The following is a 19569-nucleotide window of genomic DNA, read 5'->3' as shown; positions in this document are numbered from 1 at the left end:
TTTTTTGTTAAAATTAATGATTTTCTACAAATAAAGAAATAGAACACCTTGTTTATGACTTGCTTAATAAAAGTTGATGTCAGTAGAAAAAGATGTATTTTATTTTACAGTTCAGTTAAAACCTCAATCACACAAGACAGGAAACACTGAGAAGCTTTAAGCTTCAGGGTCTCCAAGGCAAAAACAATAAACTAAACATCACCTTTAACTATAAAACACTTTCTATAGGAGAACTGAAAAGGTTCAACACCTGAACTCCCTGTCTAACCACAAAACAGGAGAAAACAACATAGAATAAAAATGGCAGCTTCCACTGTGAATAGAAACACATTACTTTAGTTAAGACCCTTAATTCTTCCCAATAAAGCTGCAGTAAGATCAGCAGACAAACAAGATCACTGCAGATCAAGAACCAGGGAAAAAGGAACCTGGCAGCTGGAATGAAGCTCTTCATTGATTGGCTGATGAGCTTCAATACATTTCACCTGTTGCAGCCAGACAGAACTGAAGCACACAGAGAGAGAGAGAGAGACGGTTGAAGAGTGAACGGAACAAACAAGGCGGTAGGATTTGAATTTTGGCGGATCGCATAAGCTGTACATTGACTGTAGCTACATGGCTTCTACATCAGGAGGAAATAGTGGGAATGAAATGGATTGGATGATTTCGAGATCATCACGAATGAAAAGAACAATTAAGAAAAGACAAGAAAGAGCAAGAAGTTTGTCAGAAGAAAGTGAGGCAAGAGCTGACATTAGCAAAAGGACAAAAACAAACGAAAGGGCGAATTCAGAAGAACAGAGTCAAATGAATTTAGGAGCAGAACTTAAAGTTATGGTAGAATTCAGGAATTCAAGCAAGAACAGCAAAAACAAAAAAAGACAGAAATAGGAAAAATCAAAATGGCTAGAATCATGAACAACAGAAGAGTGCTAACACATGCTAATCACAGCAACAGAAGATCATGAAAATTAAAACCCTGATGGGGGAAAGAGTTAGATCTCATATCCCAGGATTGTTAGCAAGGCTAAGAGGAGAGATTTCAGGAGTTCTGCTTGAAATGTCAATGGAGGATGTGAAAAAAGAAATCAAAGGAGGGAAAATAACAGATGCCACTAGGATTAAAAGTAAAAGAGATGGGGAACTTAAAGACACTATGGCAGTAATTTTACAGTTTGAAAATATTGTGCCAGGAAATACCCAGCTGGGTTACATGAACTATAAAGTTAGAGAGTATATCCCTAAACCTCTCAGGTGTTTTAACTGTCAAACAATGGGATACACTGCAAAGGAAAAATCAGAATGCTAACAGCGATGTGCCAGATGTGGAGGTCCACAAGGATATGGAAAATGTGAGAAAGATGCGAAAATCAAATGTTGTAATTGTGGAGAACACAGTGCAGCTTATGGTGGTTGTCAAATACAAAAGGAAGCTAGGGAAGCTCAAAGAATTAAAATTACAGAAAGAATTTCATATGCTGAAGCCTTAAAAAGAGTAAAGAAAGACAGTGATAGAGGAATGGGAGAAACAGGTCAAAGAAACTCAGTTTGGAATACAAATCAAGTGCAGAACGGGCAGAGACAAATCCTAGTTCCAAATCCAAATATCCAAAATGCATGCTTGTGTTAAACAGGGGAAAATGATTGTTTTCTTTTATGGTTGATTATTATTGCTTTTTTTTGTTTGCTTTGCATGTATATTGTTTTTGGGTTGTTGCTTTTCTTTTTCCTTTTCCCCTTTTGACAATCCAAACACTCTGGACTGAAGGTGGTTGTCTCGGGAGGCGGGCGCACTAATTGGCCACCCGGACAGGTGTCAGCAGAGGCTGATTAGAGCCAAAATAAAAGGAGCCTGGCTGGGAAGAAGAGCAGAGAGGTTGCAGCCGAAGAACCCACGGAGGGAAGCTGATTGGAAGCACCTGCATGCAGCAACTCTGACGAAGCGTGGTTTGGTCACGGGAAGCTGGAAGTGGAGGAGCGGTTTCTTGCCATAATCTGGGCTGTGAGTGGATCTAGATGGCTAGTAGTAGTGGAGGGTGTTCAGATGAAGATAGTATGGAAATAGGTTGGTCTCTGGTAGAAAGTAAGAAAGGGGGAGGAGGGAAGGATAAGGGTAAAAAAGGGCTAAATACAGGCAAAAGATCTTTTGAGGATGAAGAGGAAAACATTGAGACAAGAAGAAAATAATGATGGAGGACTTTAAAGTGATTTTGAAATTCAGAACTGGACAGGACTTGATTGGGGTGAGCCCAATCACACTATCAAATGGATTTAAAAAAAATATTGGAGATGTGGAATTAGCTAAAGTTTTAAGAGATGGAAGCCTGATTATTTGTAGGAATGCTGAACAAAAGAATAAAGCACTAAAAATACAATCTGCAAAAGAGAAGTAATGGAGAGGAAAGTAATAGGAGAGGAAAGAGGAGCGAAAGGGGTGATTTCAGGGATTCCTTTAGGAGAAAACTTGGACGAGTTAAAGAAAGTAATAAAAGGAGGGGAGGTTTTAGGTATCAAACGACTGCAGGCCTTTAGAAATGGGGAGAGAATGGATAGCACTTCTGTGCTATTAGAATTCAAGGATAAAGTAAAACCGGATAAGGTAATGATTGGATACTTGAGCTTCAATGTAAGAAATTATATCCCACCACCTATTAGATGTTACAAATGTCAGAGATATGGCCATACAGCAAATGTATGTAATGGAAAGCAAAGATGTGGTAGGTGTGGAGGGGAACACGCTTATGGGGCGTGTGGAGAGAATCCGATAAAATGTTGTAACTGTGGAGGGGATCATACCGCAGCATATGCAGGATGTATGGTGAGGAAAGAAGCGACGGAAATTCAAAAACTGAAAACAGAGAAGAGAATGTCTTATGCGGAACAGTAAAGGAGGTGAAAAGTACAGGGATTAGTCAGAGAGCAAAAGTAGAAAAGAAGAATGAGGCAGATAAAAATCAAAACATTATCACGGTAGAAAAACTGATCCCGTTTCTGGCTTATATTATAAACTGTTCCGAACAGGCGAGAACTAAGACTGAAAAAATAAAAATTATAGTAAAAGCAGCAGCAAGATTCTTTAGTGTTAAAGATCTGTCATGGGAGAGAATTCAAGATGAGCTTAGACAAGGAGAGGGGTCAGGAGAAAGTGAGGCAAATCAAATAGTTATATAATTCTAATATTGCAATGGAATGCTAGAAGTCTAATAGCTAATGGTCAGGAGTTTAAAGGTTTTATTAATAGATTGAATGAGAAACCATATATAATATGTATCCAAGAAACTTGGTTGAAACCAACGTTACAGTTTAACATTAATGGATATTCAATTGTACGGAGAGATAGAGGAAATGGAAATGGAGGAGGATGTGCCATATTTATAAAAGAAAAAATCAAATTTATCAAATTATAATTAAACACGGAACTGGAGATTAATGGGGTTAAAGTGTGGACAAAGCATGGAAGTATAAAAATTAAAAATTATTATAACCCTTGTAAGAAAATGGATAAATTAAAAATAGAAAACATTTCTCGGCATTGGGAGAAAAATTAATTTGGTGTGGGGACTTTAATGCACATAGCACTTTATGGGGTGAGAAAGATGATTATAATGGGGGGATTTTAGAAGGAATTATTGAAGAAAAAGAATTGGTAGTGTTAAATAATGGGGAAGAAACTCGGTTGGATGTGATAAATGGTAAGGAATCTGCTATTGATATTACTCTGGTATCCCCATGTGTGGCGGATTGTTGTAGTTGGAAAATATATAAAAATAGTACAATAGGAAGTGATCATTATCCAATATTTATTGAGGTTGAAATAGACATGGAAGAAGGACAGGTAAATAGTCAAGGGAGATGGAGGTTTGAGGACACTAATTGGGAAAAATATAAAGTTATGAGTGAAGATAGGTTGATAAGTATAGATATAAATAAACCAATAAATGATTTAAATCTAGAAGTCAGTAAGAGTATTTTTGATATGGCAAAAGAAGTAATACCAAAAAGTAAAGGGTTTAAGAAGAAGAAGATAGTTCCTTGGTGGAATCCAGAATGTTCAATGGCGGTTAAATTAAGGAATAAGGCTTTTAAAACACTTAAGAAAGCTATTTGTTTCCAAAACTTAATAAACTATAAGAGAAAACAAGCAGAAGTTAGAAGGAAGATAAGAAATGCAAAAAGAGTTATTGGAGTAAGTATTGTGAATCGTTAGGAAAAACTACTGCGTTAGACAGAGTGTGGGACACAATCAAGAAAATGTCAGGAAAATCAAAAGAACATGATTTTCCGATACTTAAAAGTAATGACAATATGATTATTGATAATAAAGATAAGACTGAATTGTTAGTAAAAGTCTTAGCTAAAGTACATAGCAATGGAAATCTTAGTAATAAAGAGAAAGAAGGAAGGGAAATGACACTAAAAAGGTATAATGAAAGGATACATGAGGATAGAGAGGATAATGATACTATAAATATGAAATTTTCAATGATAGAATTAAATAAAGCATTAAAGAACACAAAAAATTGGGGAAGATCAGATTAATTATATTATGCTAAAAAATCTGAGTGAAAAGAGTAAGGTGATATTATTAGAATTATATAATAAAATATGGGAAGAAGGAGTTCTGCCGGATAAGTGGAAAGAATCAATTATCATTCCTATTTGTAAACCAGGTAAAGACCCACAGCTAATTGAGAGTTATAGGCCAATAGCTTTAACATCTTGTATTGGAAAGTTAATGGAGAAGATGGTGAATAGTAGATTAATTTATTTCTTAGAATCAAAAGGGAAAATTACGGAAGAGGATTAGGGCCACTGGAAAAAAAAAAAAAAAATGTCCGAAAATTTTTTTTCAGTGGTTCAGAAAAAAGAAGAAAAAAAATTTTTGTGGCCCAGAAAAAAAAAAAAATTGTGCCGCAGAAAAAAAAAAAAATCTATGACAGAAAAAAAAAATTTGTGGGCCAGAAAAAAAAAAAAAAAAAAATCAGTGACAGAAAAAAATAAAAAAAAATTGTGGGCCAGAAAAAAAAAAAAAGTCAGAATTCGGACTGATGGGCGCCAGCAGCAGCCACACAGACGCAGGTTGAGTTACGGCGGACAGCCAATGTTCTGGAGAAAATGTCTGATTTAAGCGACTTTTTACGTGCCAGAAGAGTACCAGAAGCGTCCATTGCACTAATGCAGTGCTTCTCAAATAGTGGGGCGGGCCCCCTTTGGGGGGCGCGGTGCGATACCTGGGGGGGCGCGTGTGATCCTGGGGAACAGGCTTTTTTTTGGCCGAACTAGTATAAAGTGTAATTGCGCACAGTAGGCGGCAGTGGCGCTCTCATTGTTACTTCTGTCACGTTTGCGACAGTGCAACATTTTACGACTTACAAGACAACAGGTTTGCCTTGGTTAGCAGTGTTAAGTCAACAAAAAGCTCCGACTGCGTTCTGTCTATGGCCTCCGTTATTCAACAACCCCCAACATGAAAAAGTTTTTCACAGGGATGAAAAGAAAAGCGGAGAGAAACAAAGATAATGAGACAACAGAAAGTCAACCGAAAGCTAAGAAGAGGAAATACGACGAAGCGTATTTAGCGCTTGGCTTCACTGTGACTACAGTTGGAGAAGAGGAAAGACCGGTGTGTTTGCTGTGTCTAAAAATGCTCGCAGCGGACAGCATGAAGCCAAATAAATTAGCGCGTCACTTAAATACGTTACATCCCAATCACGCCGATAAGCCGCTAGAGTTTTTTCAGCGAAAGAAATGTTAATAAGGAAAAAATGTTATGCAGAGATGGATAGTCACGGTGGGGACTGGGGGGCGCGAATAGTTTTCTTCTTGCTAGGGGGGCGTAACGGAAAATAATTGAGAAGCACTGCACTAATGGAAGAACAAAAGGTGAGTAAATCAAATGGGATAGTTCAGTGTCTAAAGCCGAACGGTTATAGCTAGCTGTTAGCATGTTTGTTAGCTTACGCGGTTAAAGGAATAAGCTGATTTACAATGTTAAATCACACGGATGAATAAAGGATATAACAGCTGTTAATTGCTGGAATTGTCTCTAAAGTGTTTGGGATGTTTATTTTATTGTTCTTCTGTTTGAATGTTTTACAATTAAACTAAGGTTAGCTGTATATGTCAGCCACCTTCTAAATAAGATGTCTGCTGTGTTAAACTGCAACTTTTAGTTCAGTAGAGGACAGAAACTATAGTACAAAGTGACAAACATTTATAAACACAGCTAATCAATCCAGTCCTTCCTCTTTTTCAGTAAAATAGAGGACTGAACATTTACTGCTGCTATTATGTCATTCTCCCCAAACAGTAAATGGCTTTAAGCAGAAACGTAAGGATACAATCTTAAAGGTAACTTTGACGTTGATTTGCAGACTAAGTAATTGTCCTTTCTCATCTTTTCTGTGCAGATTGACTGTGATGCCGTAGGTCTCATGGACGATGCAACACTTGAAAACTTCTTACCTTCATATGGAGACAGAATTGCTGTTTTCAACTACTGCAAAAGCAAACAGCCATTGTCCAAAAGAAAACAAGGACTTCTTCAAAAGCTTCGGGACAAAATGAAGAACAGAAAGGAAAGTCCACACGAGACCATGACACATGAAAGTACAAGACAGAAAAAGAGGCCAAAAGGAACAAAAAATGTTGAGATTGGATGGATACATAGTGATGGAAAAACTACCAAACAGGTGAGAGCAAAGCAGGGAGGTGGCACTAGAAAAATTCAAATGGCCACTGATTCTGGATTAAAAGACATTCTTCAAGAAGGAAAGACACTTTTTTTTCCTGATGGAACATCTCCTAAGGGACCTGAAACAGATTTTGAGTTTGAGGTTTGGGACTTTAAACAGAACCTTCTTACAGAAGACACCGGCCTAACTATTGGGAAAATGTATGAAGCAGTGAGACTGTCAATGTTGCGCTTCTACATTGCAACAAAACCAAAAGATGCAGAAGAAGATAACAGTGACGCATCTGAAGTTGTGTTTGTTTTGGAAAGCAGTAGCAGCGAATTTAATCCATTACAGGTGGTGGATGTCAGGAGGAACTCTGTTGAAGTCCAACAGAGTTCAGAAGTTTTTGATGATTCCCAAATTACTTTTGGTCCCATTCTTGATGCTGAAGAAGATACAGATGACACATTAATCTATGAGGGTTTTGTTGTTCCCCCCAGTCCAGCAAATCCAGAAGATGCAATAATGATCACTGTACGCAATGCTGACACTTTACATGACCTTATTACTGCTTTCTCTGATGAAGAAACTGAACGTAACGCGCATACTTCCAGACAACACCGAAGAAGCAGGCACTGGCTCAGGAATACTGAGAGATGTACTCACTTGCTTCTGGAATGAATTTTATGAGCGATGCACCCTTGGTACAACAGTGAAAGTGCCATTCATCCGCCATGACTTTCAAGCTGAGAAATGGAAGGCAGTTGGACGAATCCTTTTGAAAGGTTACCAAGACTGTCAGTATTTTCCAAATAAAATTGCAATCCCTTTTCTTGAACAAGTGCTTTTCAATAATGTTTACAGTGATCTTAAAGCACATTTTCTACAGTTGTGAGCAGCAAAGAATGTGTTTTGAGGGAGGCAGTTAAGAATTTTTCTGCTGTTGACCTTGATGATCTTGTGGAAGTTCTTGACAATTATGGCTGTAGAAAATAATCACTCCTGAAAGTCTCCCTACAATCCTTGATGAAATAGCTCACAAAGAGCTCATCCAAAAATCGATGTTCGTCATTGACTGCTGGAGGGAGATCATCTACCCATCTGTCCCTCAGCCCAGAAGCACTGACCAAGCTGTTCTCAGACCTGCAACCAACTTCCAAAAAAGTCTGTCAGCTGCTGAAATTTGCTCTAGATTTAACTCCAAAGCAAAAGGAAGTACAGAGTCATCTTAAAAGATTCATAAGAGAGCTGGATGACATAAAGCTTCAGAAATTTATGAGATTTTGCACTGGATCTGATCTCATTGTGACAAACTGCATATTTGTGGAATTTCAAGATATGACAGAGTTCACAAGAGACCAGTCGGACACACATGTGGAAGTACTCTGCAAATAGCAGATAGCTATGAAAACGTCCCAGATTTTAGATCTGAATTCAATGCAGTTCTTGACAGCAATGTCTGGGTAATGGACATTGTTTGATTCATCGTGCAATGCATTACTTTTGAAATGTTCAATCAGTACAGCAGAACTACAAAGACACATAAAGAAAAAGTATTTTCAACAGAGAGAAATTATTGTTGTTTAAAAGAAATTGATGGAAGTTAGCCATTTCTATTGGTAGCTCAGTTTTTCACTGAGAATATACAAGTTTCCTTTGTTCTCACTAGTTTTACATCATACAAGAAGTTGCCACAAAACAAATTAATAGCTGTTTGTTACATCCAAAAGCATCTTGACTTGATCTCAGATCTCCAACTGCTGAATAGAAACCTTAAATGGAAACAATAAAAATATTGTTAGAGAGCTATAAAATTAAAATAAAACTTGCTTTTAAGCTTTCCTTAGATAAGAAGTAAGACTTTCAAATTCATTTGTTATTTAATAATTGGGTCTACAATAGATGTAGAATACAACAAAAAAATTGATTTATATAGAAAATCTTGTACAGTGTGTCCACACTTGAAACTTGTAAATACGGCCAGTTTATTTTGAACTTTTTGTCCGCAAAATGTTTTCCAAACCACGCATCTGTTAAGGAGCATTGAAGTGTTAGTGTTTTGTATTTGCTGTTAAATACAAACATACAATTTAAAGTTATAGAAAACATTCGTCTACATTTTCCTTAATTTTATAAATGTTATTGTCACTAAGCATATGTGCTGTTAATCTGTCATCAATCAAGCTGTGTGATTCTCAGTATGTTTTGAAGAAAAACACTTGTTCCTAATGTTAGAAATAAAAACAATGCAATGGAAAAGCTGAGGTTATTTGAACAAATGTATGCCATTTTGTCATGTTCAAAAACAAGGTATTGATCTAACACCTGTCGACAAGATAGATTTTTTGTATGTGTATTTTATCAATTAGCACTTATTCCATCTGTGCATCTGAGATGACGTTGTTTTTTGATAACAAAAGCTTTAATGTTTTATATTAATTTACGGCTGTATACAAGGTTATATTCAATCTGAAAGTTTGTTTTAAAAGTTAGGTCATTCTAATGACCATGGTTTTTTTGGATTAGCAAAAGAAATGTTATTTGTTTTGCTAATAAAATGTTACTTTACCAAATACTTTTCTGTTATGGTTTTCAATATGTTAGCTAAGCTTGGCTTTTATTTGAAAAGGTCTAATAACCAAAAGTATTGAAATTGTTGAATTTGAAGATAGTTATAAAAACTAAGAAATGTTACGTTTTTTTGGAATTTAGCAAATACAATTTTGTTAATTTTAACACATTTAAAACAACAGTTGGGGTGCTGTGGTGGAAAAGCAAAAGTCCTGTATGGAGACCGCAGTCCTGAATGTGGACATCAGACGTTCCGAGTCATGGCCTGATGACCTTAGTATCAGTTTCCTCTCTTATTGCTCACTTTCCTGTCTGACCACTGTCTTATCTAACTTCAGATAGTGATAAAAACAAATGACTTTTTTCAACTGTTAAATATTTGACATCAATTGTATTATGAAAAGACTTGGTAAACAAAACATTGAAGTTCATTTTTATTTCACACACAATTGTTTTCCATGTGTTCAATTTGTGACATCCTTTTTGCTCTTCTGCCATTTAGTTCACATCTCAACCATACACTTACAATATCTTTAACAGAACAGCATTTTGTTTTAAACAAAAAAATATATATGAATCACAATGCATACCCGTTTAAAAGGACTGACATTTGGCTCATAACTGATTATCATTGAATAACTTTGCATCAGCATTGTTCCTTCAAATGACTGAAAGCGAAACAAACTATGGGTTAGGAAATCATGTCAAACAACCTGCAATTTTAATTATCAGAACAGTAACAGCTTGTACATTAATGTCAGGTCATCAGAACTCTACAAATAAATAATGACAGCAATAAACTTTCATGTTCTGGTAAAATGACGTCAAAGGTTCTGTTTGCTTGCACTTTTCATTCTTTAATTAGATGTAGAGCAGGGAGCCCTGTTTAGAGGGCACCTATCACATTGCAAACACTATCCAATGGCTTGATGGAGATAAATAGCAACACTTTTTAAATTATCTTTATGCACACTGAAAGTTGCTAAATACTTTGAAGAATTTCTTCTCTTAACCTTATATACAAATCAGCAGCAATAAGTGGATCTCTTGGGGCCTCCAAGTTGTGTTCTACCATAAGCAGACAACAAAGTTCAAAGACGTTTCATCACAGGGATATGGACCTTTTGGTGTACACTCTTCCATACACACAGTGACCTCATCCAGAGAAACAGGTTTGAGTCTGTCAGTTTTGTGCAGCACTGGAAATGAGTACATCACCACAGGTCGGCCCGATACTGCACCCCCACTTGCCCGGATTTTGTGTGAGTTCCATGTGTTCACAACATCATCAAGGTCATCCTGCATAAAAACAAACCATAAATGTTTAAAACTAAAATTGTAACTGTAGCTTTTGCTAAAGATGAGGCATATATTAATCAGCATACATAGAAAGTGACCTCTAATCAAAACCAAGCAGCAAGAACAAAATTGCAATTCCAAAACATTTTATTCTGCACATAAAATGATTCCCAACGTATGGTAAAACTTAGTAATTTACGGATAGAACTTATTTTTAAAACTACACCAAAGGAGTTTAGGGGAACACGTTCCCAAGTAATTTAAACCATTTTTATTTTTAGTAAACATACCAGAAGATATGCTTTAATACCTTTTTGAAAAAAAAAAAACATTGCAGTGTACCAATATATACTTTTACCTGAATAAGATTAAGAAAGCAGAATTGGATAAGGCTTTATCCAAAAAATCTCCTGTAAAGTGACCATCATCCAGAAAGGTTTGAAATAAGTTCATCCAAAACTGTGCGCTCTGTTTACGGAGGGTGGACCACCATCCTTCAATGCGCTGGTTGGATGTACTTCTTCCGTAAAGGAAACTTTTGTCCCCTGCAAAACTGTCTGTGTGGTTTCGCCTCAGAAATATCTGCTTGGTATAAGCCTCCATCCATAAAACATGCCGGCTAAAACCATCTATACAGCCACTGATAGCAATGCCATAAGGTTTTAGTTTATCGTAGCCATCCATATGCCAGAGCGCATTTGGTCCTCTGCAATTGTACTGACGTCTTCTCAACCGTCGTGCTCGTCTCAGTTCCACACCTTCTGGGTCAAACAATTTGATTAATTGTCTCACAGTGTCTTGTGACACCACAAATCCATGTTGAATCGCACGAAGATGTAGCCACCGATAACCTTGCATTTGTCCATTAGTCATTTTTGTTGTTGGACAAAGGCTAGCACTTCTTCAAGGTCGGACTGATTCTTTCTTCGAAACAGCCCAGTCTTCTGCAAATTCTTTTTAGAGTTCGATTACTTAATATAGTATGATGACTGTGCGCTAAAATTTGAAGGATTTCTTTGTTATTTAAAGAGAGTCTGAAGTAAAGCCTAATGATATCATCCAAATCTGACATTTTCGAGCTTCTTTCACTTTAAGAAGGGAACAGTCTTAAACAGAAGGCCTTTTTTCCTCTTGGACAGTTTGTTGATTTAGTAGAAGTTTAAAACAGCAAATCCATCGCCGTGATTTTTCAGCTTTGCTGCGGCATCACAGTCAATCTGCACAGAAAAAAGATGAGAAAGGACAATTACTTAGTCTGCAAATCAACGTCAAAGTTACCTTTAAGATTGTATCCTTACGTTTCTGCTTAAAGCCATTTACTGTTTGGGAGAATGACAATAATAGCAGCAGTAAATGTTCAGTCCTCTATTTTACTGAAAAAGAGGAAGGACTGGATTGATTAGCTGTGTTTATAAATTTTGTCACTTTGTACTATAGTTTCTGTCCTCTACTGAACTAAAAGTTGCAGTTTAACACAGCAGACATCTTATTTAGAAGGTGGCTGACATATACAGCTAACCTTAGTTAATTGTAAACATTCAAACAGAAGAACAATAAAATAAACATCCCAAACACTTAGAGACAATTCCAGCAATTAACAGCTGTTATATCCTTTATTCATCCGTGTGATTTAACATTGTAAATCAGCTTATTCCTTTAACCGCGTAAGCTAACAAACATGCTAACAGCTAGCTAAACCGTTCGGCTTTAGACACTGAACTATAACATTTGATTTACTCACCTTTTGTTCTTCCATTAGTGCAATGGACGCTTCTGGTACTCTTCTGGCACGTAAAAAGTCGCTTAAATCAGACATTTTCTCCAGAACATGGCTGTCCGCCGTAACTCAACCTGCTCTGTGTGGCTGCTGCTGGCGCCCATCAGTCCGAATTCTGACTTTTTAGGCCCGAGCAGCTAAGCGCTGCGAAGGCCTATTGTTTTCCTATTGTTTATTATTAGGCCCGAGCAGCTAAGCGCTGCGAAGGCCTATTGTTTTCCTATTGTTTATTAGGCCCGAGCAGCAAAGCGCTGCGAAGGCCTATTGTTTTCCTATTGTTTATTAGGCCCGAGCAGCTAAGCGCTGCGAAGGCCTATTGTTTCTGTACTGTTTCTGTACTGTTTCTTATTATTATTATTATTATTATTATTAGGCCCGCAGCTAAGCGCTGCGAAGGCCTATGTTTTCCTATTGTTTATTAGGCCCGAGCAGCTAAGCGCTGCGAAGGCCTATTGTTTCTGTACTGTTTCTTATTATTACGATTCTCCCTCCAAATGAATTGGCTTTTTGGGGGCTTTATCATATTCAAAACTCACCAAACTTGGCGGAGGCCTTAAGCCTGTTTCAAATTTACGTATTTTAAAGTCGTCGCAAAAATTCCACAAGAAATGGCTCAATAGCGCCACCTAGAAATTTTCAAAGGACCCTTTGCTATTCACTTACTTCATCGTAGAGACATGAAATTTGGTACACTTGTAGAGCTCCCCAAGATGCTCAAAATTTACAATTAATGTCATAGTGCAAGTATCACAGGAAGTCAGCCATTTGGATTGAAGGTCAAATTTTCACCCCATTTTTGCCGTTTACAGCCTTCGTATTTGATCGAACTCCTCCTAGGGATTTCGATTGATCGGCTTCAAACTCGGTCAGTCTGTTCATAAGGCATGTCCCATCTAAGTTTATCAAAACTGTGAGTTTTTGAGTATGCTGAAGGGGGGTTAGCAGGGGTCAAGTTCACCTACTCGCCGTAAAACAATAAACTGCTATATCTCCTACACAGAAATGCACAGAGGCACCAAAGTTACTGTGATTGATCATCATCGGCTGCCCTACAATACCCTATGGTCGAATGATGACATCACTTAGGCCACGCCCCCTGAGACAGGAAGTGTAATGTTTTACTGTGGACGGTCGCTATCTGACCCCTTTGACCTCATCAACATGAAACTGTGCCCAGACACAGAAAACATGTTGGTGTATTGAGGATTCCAACCCCGACCAGCTTCGATGGAGCAGGTGGGCGTGGCGGCGTGGCGAAGTGACCTGTAACGCCATCGCCATACGTTTGGCTCTCAATTCCACATTTTTGGGCCCAGCTGCTCCGAACTCACAAGGATGGATCGCCATCAACTCCCCGACAGGAATCCATCACAATATTTGGTGGGTGTGGCCTAATTTCTCTATAGCGCCCCCCTAGAACACTTTAAATGATCATTCCCAAGCCATGCTTTAACCTACAATTACGAAACGTTGTACACGTGTGTACCTTGTCAGGACTTACAAAAGTCTCTTGGAGCCATTGTCTAAATCCCACAGGAAGTCAGCCATTTTGGATTGAAGTTTGGATTTTGACCCATTTTTGCCGTTTACAGCCTTCGTATTTGATCGAACTCCTCCTAGGGATTTCGATTGATCGGCTTCAAACTCGGTCAGTCTGTTCATAAGGCATGTCCCATCTAAGTTATCAAAACGGTGAGTTTTTGAGTATGCTGAAGGGGGGTTAGAAAGGGGTCAAAGTTCACCTACTCCCCATAAAAATAAACTGCTATATCTCCTACACAGAAACTCACAGAGGCACCAAAGTTTCTCTGATTGATCATCATCGGGTGTCCTACAATACCCTGTGGTCGAATGATGACATCACTTAGGCCACGCCCCCTGAGAAAAGGAAGTGTCATGTTTTACTCTGAATGCTCGCTATCTGACCCCTTTGACCTCATCAACATGAAATTGTGCCCAGACACAGAAGACATGTTGGTGTGTTGAGGATTCCAACCCCGACCAGCTTCGATGGAGCAGCTGGCGTGGCGGCATGGCGAAGTCACCTGTAACGCCATCGCCATACGTTTGGCTCTCAATTCCACATTTTGGGCGCAGCTGCTCCAAAACTCACAAGGATGGATCTTCATCCACTCCCCGACAGGAATCCATCACAATATTTGTAGGGTGTGGCCTAATTTCTCTATAGCGCCCCCTAGAAAATTTTAAATGATCAGCCCCAAGCCATGCTTTAACCTACAATTACGAAACTTTGTACACGTGTGTACCATGTCAGGATGTACAAAAAAGTCTCTTGGAGCCATGGTCTAAACCCCAGAGGAAGTCGGCCATTTTTGATTAAATTTCAGATTTTCATCCCATTTTTGCCGTTTATAAACCATTTCAGTAATTCGCCACTTGGGGTCAGTATTGCTCCACAAATGAAACAGCATAAACAGGATGAAGAACAATATCAGTATTTCGCCAGTAGGTGTCAGTGTTCCTCCACCAATGACAAACAGATCCACGGGCGGATGGCGTGAAAACTTTGTGAGAGCGTTGCCATGAAATTTCTAAAAGGATAGAAATGTCTCAGATAATTTTTGTTGAATTAAATCATGCAGTAAATGTAGCGTTTTCTTACTTCTTACAAACCATTTCAGTAATTCGCCACTCTGAGTAAGTATTACTCCAACAATGAAATAGAGTGCTTTAGAAACACAGCTGAAAATGATGAAAAATGACGAACTGTAGTACTTCGCCATGTGCATATGATCGGCTGTAAATGACACGTGGATCATCCGACTGACGACAAATTGGATACGTATGACCTTTGTTGACCTCTAAAGAGAAACAACAGCATTGAAATATATTTTGACTCCACTGCGCGTCCTACATTAATCCGCCAGCTATATTCCTCGCTAAACCAATGAATCTGTAACACATTTTTTGCATCGTCAAGGAGCGCCTCCGAACGCATCAGTGCGTACCGCCTGGTGGACGGCGCGGAAACTGCGCAACAACTTCTGTGTTAGCACGTGGCCAGCGTTGATGGAAACTGAGCAACAGCTTCCGCGGTGTGGGCGGAGGAGCTGAAAACTGCGTGAGAGCTTCTGTGGTGGCTGGCGTGAGGCGCCGGTTGCTAGTACCCCACGGTGGCAATAGGCCGGAGCGGCGCTTGGCTGCGAGGGCCGTTCGAGGCTGCTTGCAGCTTTAATTATTATTATTATTATTCTCCCTCCAAATGAATTGGCTTTTTGGGGGCTTTATCATATTCAAAAACTCACCAAACTTGGCGGAGGCCTTAAGCCTGTTCAAATTTACGTATTTTAAAGTCGACGCAACAATTGCAAAGAAATGGCTCAATAGCGCCACCTTGAAATTTTCAAAGGACCCTTTGCTATTCACTTACTTCATCGTAGAGACATGAAATTTGGTACACTTGTAGAGATCCCCAAGATGCTCAAAATTTACAATTAATGTCATAGTGCAAGTATCACAGGAAGTCAGCCATTTTGGATTGAAGGTCAAATTTTCACCCCATTTTTGCCGTTTACAGCCTTCGTATTTGATCGAACTCCTCCTAGGGATTTCCATTGATCGGCTTCAAACTCGGTCAGTCTGTTCATAAGGCATGTCCCATCTAAAGTTATCAAAACTGTGAGTTTTTGAGTATGCTGAAGGGGGGTAAGCAGGGTCAAAGTTCACCTACTCGCCATAAAAAATAAACTGCTATATCTCCTACACAGAAACTCACAGAGGCACCAAAGTTACTGTGATTGATCATCATCGGGTCTCCTACAATATCCTATGGTCAAGTGATGACATCACTTAGGCCACGCCCCCTGAGAACAGGAAGTGTAATGTTTTACTGTGGACGGCGCTATCTGACCCCTTGACCTCATCAACATGAAACTGTGCCCAGACACAGAAAACATGTTGGTGTATTGAGGATTCCAACCCCGACCACATTCGATGGAGCAGGTGGGCGTGGCGGCGTGGCGAAGTGACCTCTAACGCCATCGCCATACGTTTGCTCTCAATTCCACATTTTCGAGCCCAGCTGCTGCAAACTCACAAGGATGGATCGACATCACCTCCCCGACAGGAATCCATCACAATATTTGTGGGGCGTGGCCTAATTTCTCTATAGCGCCCCCTAGAAAACTTTAAATGATCAGCCCCAAGCCATGCTTTAACCTACAATTACGAAACGTTGTACACGTGTGTACCTTGTCAGGACTTACAAAAAAGTCTCTTGGAGCCAATGGTCGAAACCCCACAGGAAGACGGCCATTTTAGATTGAAGTTCAGATTTTGACCCCATTTTTGCCGTTTACAGCCTTCCTATTTGATCGAACTCCTCCTAGGGATTTCGATTGATCGGCTTCAAACTCGGTCAGTCTGCTCATAAGGCATGTCCCATCTAAAGTTATCAAAACGGTGAGTTTTTGAGAATGCTGAAGGGGGGTTAGCAGGGGTCAAAGTTCACCTACTCCCCATAAAAAATCAACTGCTATATCCTACACAGAAACTCACAGAGGCACCAAAGTTCTCTGATTGATCATCATCGGGTGTCCTACAATACCCTATGGTCGAATGATGACATCACTTAGGCCACGCCCCCTGAGAAAAGGAAGTGTCATGTTTTACTCTGAACGGTCGCTATCTGACCCCTTTGACCTCATCAACATGAAACTGTGCCCAGACACAGAAGACATGTTGGTGTATTGAGGATTCCAACCCGACCAGCTTCGATGGAGCAGCTGGGCGTGGCGGCGTGGCGAAGTGACCTGTAACGCCATCGCCATACGTTTGGCTCTCAATTCCACATTTTTGGGCACAGCTGCTCCAAACTCACAAGGATGGATCTTCATCCACTCCCCGACAGGAATCCATCACAATATTTGTAGGTGTGTGGCCTAATTTATCTATAGCGCCCCCTAGAAAATTTTAAATGATCAGCCCCAAGCCATGCTTTAACCTACAATTACGAAACTTTGTACACGTGTGTACCTTGTCAGGACTACAAAAAAGTCTCTTGGAGCCATGGTCTAAACCCCAGAGGAAGTGAGCCATTTTAGATTGAAGTTCAGATTTTGATCCCATTTTTGGCGTTTATAAACCATTTCAGTAATTCGCACTTGGGGTCAGTATTGCTCCACAAATGAAACAGCAGATAAACAGAATGAAGAACAATATCAATATTTCGCCAGTAGGTGTCAGTGTTCCTCCACCAATGACAAACAGATCCACGGCGGATGGGCGTGAAAACTTTGTGAGAGCGTTGCCATGAAATTTCTAAAAGGATAGAAATGTCTCAGATAATTTTTTGTTGAATTAAATCATGCAGTAAATGTAGCGTTTTCTTATTTCTACAAACCATTTCAGTAATTCGCCACTCTGAGTAAGTATTACTCCAACAATGAAATAGAGTTCTTTAGAAACACAGCTGAAAATGATGAAAATTGACGAACTGTAATACTTCGTCATGTGCATATGATCGGCTGTAAATGACACGTGGATCATCCGACTGATGCCAAATTGGATACGTATGACCTTTGTTGACCTCTAAAGAGAACAACAGCATTGAAATATATTTTGACTCCACTGCGCGTCCTACATTAATCCGCCAGCTATATTTCCTCGCTAAACCAATGAATCTGCACCACATTTTTTGCATCGTCAAGGAGCGCATCCGAACGCATCAGTGCGTACCGCCTGGTGGACGGGCGCGGAAACTGCGCAACAACTTCTGTGTTAGCACGTGGCCAGCGTTGATGGAATCTGAGCAACAGCTTCTGCGGTGCGGGCGGAGGAGCTGAAAACTGCGTGAGAGCTTCTGTGGTGGCTGACGTGAGGCGACGGTTGCTAGTACCCCGCGGTGGCAATAGGCCGGAGCGGCGCTTGGCTGCGAGGGCCGTTCGAGGCTGCTTGCAGCTTTAATTATTATTATTCTTCCACCCAAATGAATTGGCTTATTGGGGGCTTTATCATATTCAAAAACTCACCAAACTTGGCAGAGGCCTTAAGCGTGTTTAAAATTTACGTATTTTAAAGTCGTCGCAAAAATTGCAACAGAAATGTCTCTACGGCGCCACCTAGAAATTGGAAAAACACCCTTTTTTACCCTCTGCTATTCACTTACTTTATCGTAGAGACATGAAATTTGGTACACTTGTAGAGCTCCCAAGACGCTCAAAATTTACAATTAATGTCATAGTGCAGGTATCACAGGAAGTGAACCATTTTTGATTGAAGTTCCCATTTTGACCCCATTTTGCCAATTTTTGCCGTTTACAGCCTTTGTATTTGATCTATCTCCTCCTAGGATTTTGATTGATCGACTTCAAACTCGGTCAGTCTGTTCATAAGGCATGTCCCATCTAAAGTTATCTAAACGGTGAGTTTTTGAGTATGTTGAAGGGGGTCAGCAGGGGTCAAAGTTCACCTACTCGCCGTAAAAAAATAAACTGCTATATCTCCTACACAGAAACTCACAGAAGCACCAAAGTTTCTGTGATTGATCATCATCGGGTCTTCTACAATACTCTATGGTCGAATGATAACCTCACTTAGGCCACGCCCCCTGAGAACAGGAAGTGTAATGTTTTACTGTGAACTGTCGCTATCTGACCCCTTTGACCTCATCAACATGAAAACTGTGCCCAGACACAGAAAACTGTTGGTGTATTGAGGATTCCAACCCCGACCAGCTACGATGGAGCAGGTGGGCGTGATGGCGTGGCGAAGTGACCTCTAACGCCATTGCCATACGTTTGGCTCTCAATTCCACATTTTCGGTCCCAGCTGCTCCAAATTCACACGATGGATCCTCATCGACTCCCCGACAGGAATCCATCACAATATTTGGTGGGCGTGGCCTAATTTCTCTATAGCGCCCCCTAGAAAACTTTAATGATCAGCCCCAAGCCATGCTTTAACCTACAAATACGAAACTTTGTACACATGTGTACCTTGTCAGGACGTACAAAAAAGTCTCTTGGAGCCATGGTCTAAACCCCACAGGAAGTCGGCCATTTTGGATTCAAGTTCGGTTTTGACACCATTTTGCCGTTACAGCCTTCATATTTGATCTATCTCCTCCTAGGGATTTCGATTGATCGGCTTCAAACTCGGTTCAGTCTGTTCATAAGGCATGTCTCATCTAAAGTTATCTAAGTGAGTTTTTGAGTATGCTGAAGGGGGGTTAGCAGGGGTCAAAGTTCACCTACTCGCCGTAAAAACATAAACTGCTATATCTCC

The 19569-nt window shown here is 39.7% G+C and overlaps 1 protein-coding gene across 1 annotated transcript; it reads left to right on the top strand.

The window, feature by feature from the left end:
• Window positions 1–5868: 5868 nt before the first annotated feature.
• On the top strand, window positions 5869–7358 carry LOC129373317 (uncharacterized). Its single transcript, XM_055051205.1, has 2 exons — window positions 5869–5883; window positions 6411–7358. The coding sequence occupies exons 1-2, from the start codon at window positions 5869–5871 to the stop codon at window positions 7356–7358; spliced, it is 963 nt and encodes a 320-aa protein (XP_054907180.1).
• Window positions 7359–19569: the final 12211 nt, after the last annotated feature.

Source organism: Poeciliopsis prolifica, unplaced genomic scaffold (assembly GCF_027474105.1).
Source record: "Poeciliopsis prolifica strain line A6 unplaced genomic scaffold, Auburn_PproV2 SCAFFOLD032, whole genome shotgun sequence".
Lineage (NCBI taxonomy): Eukaryota > Metazoa > Chordata > Actinopteri > Cyprinodontiformes > Poeciliidae > Poeciliopsis > Poeciliopsis prolifica.
This window is presented reverse-complemented; position numbering and strand designations above follow the sequence as displayed.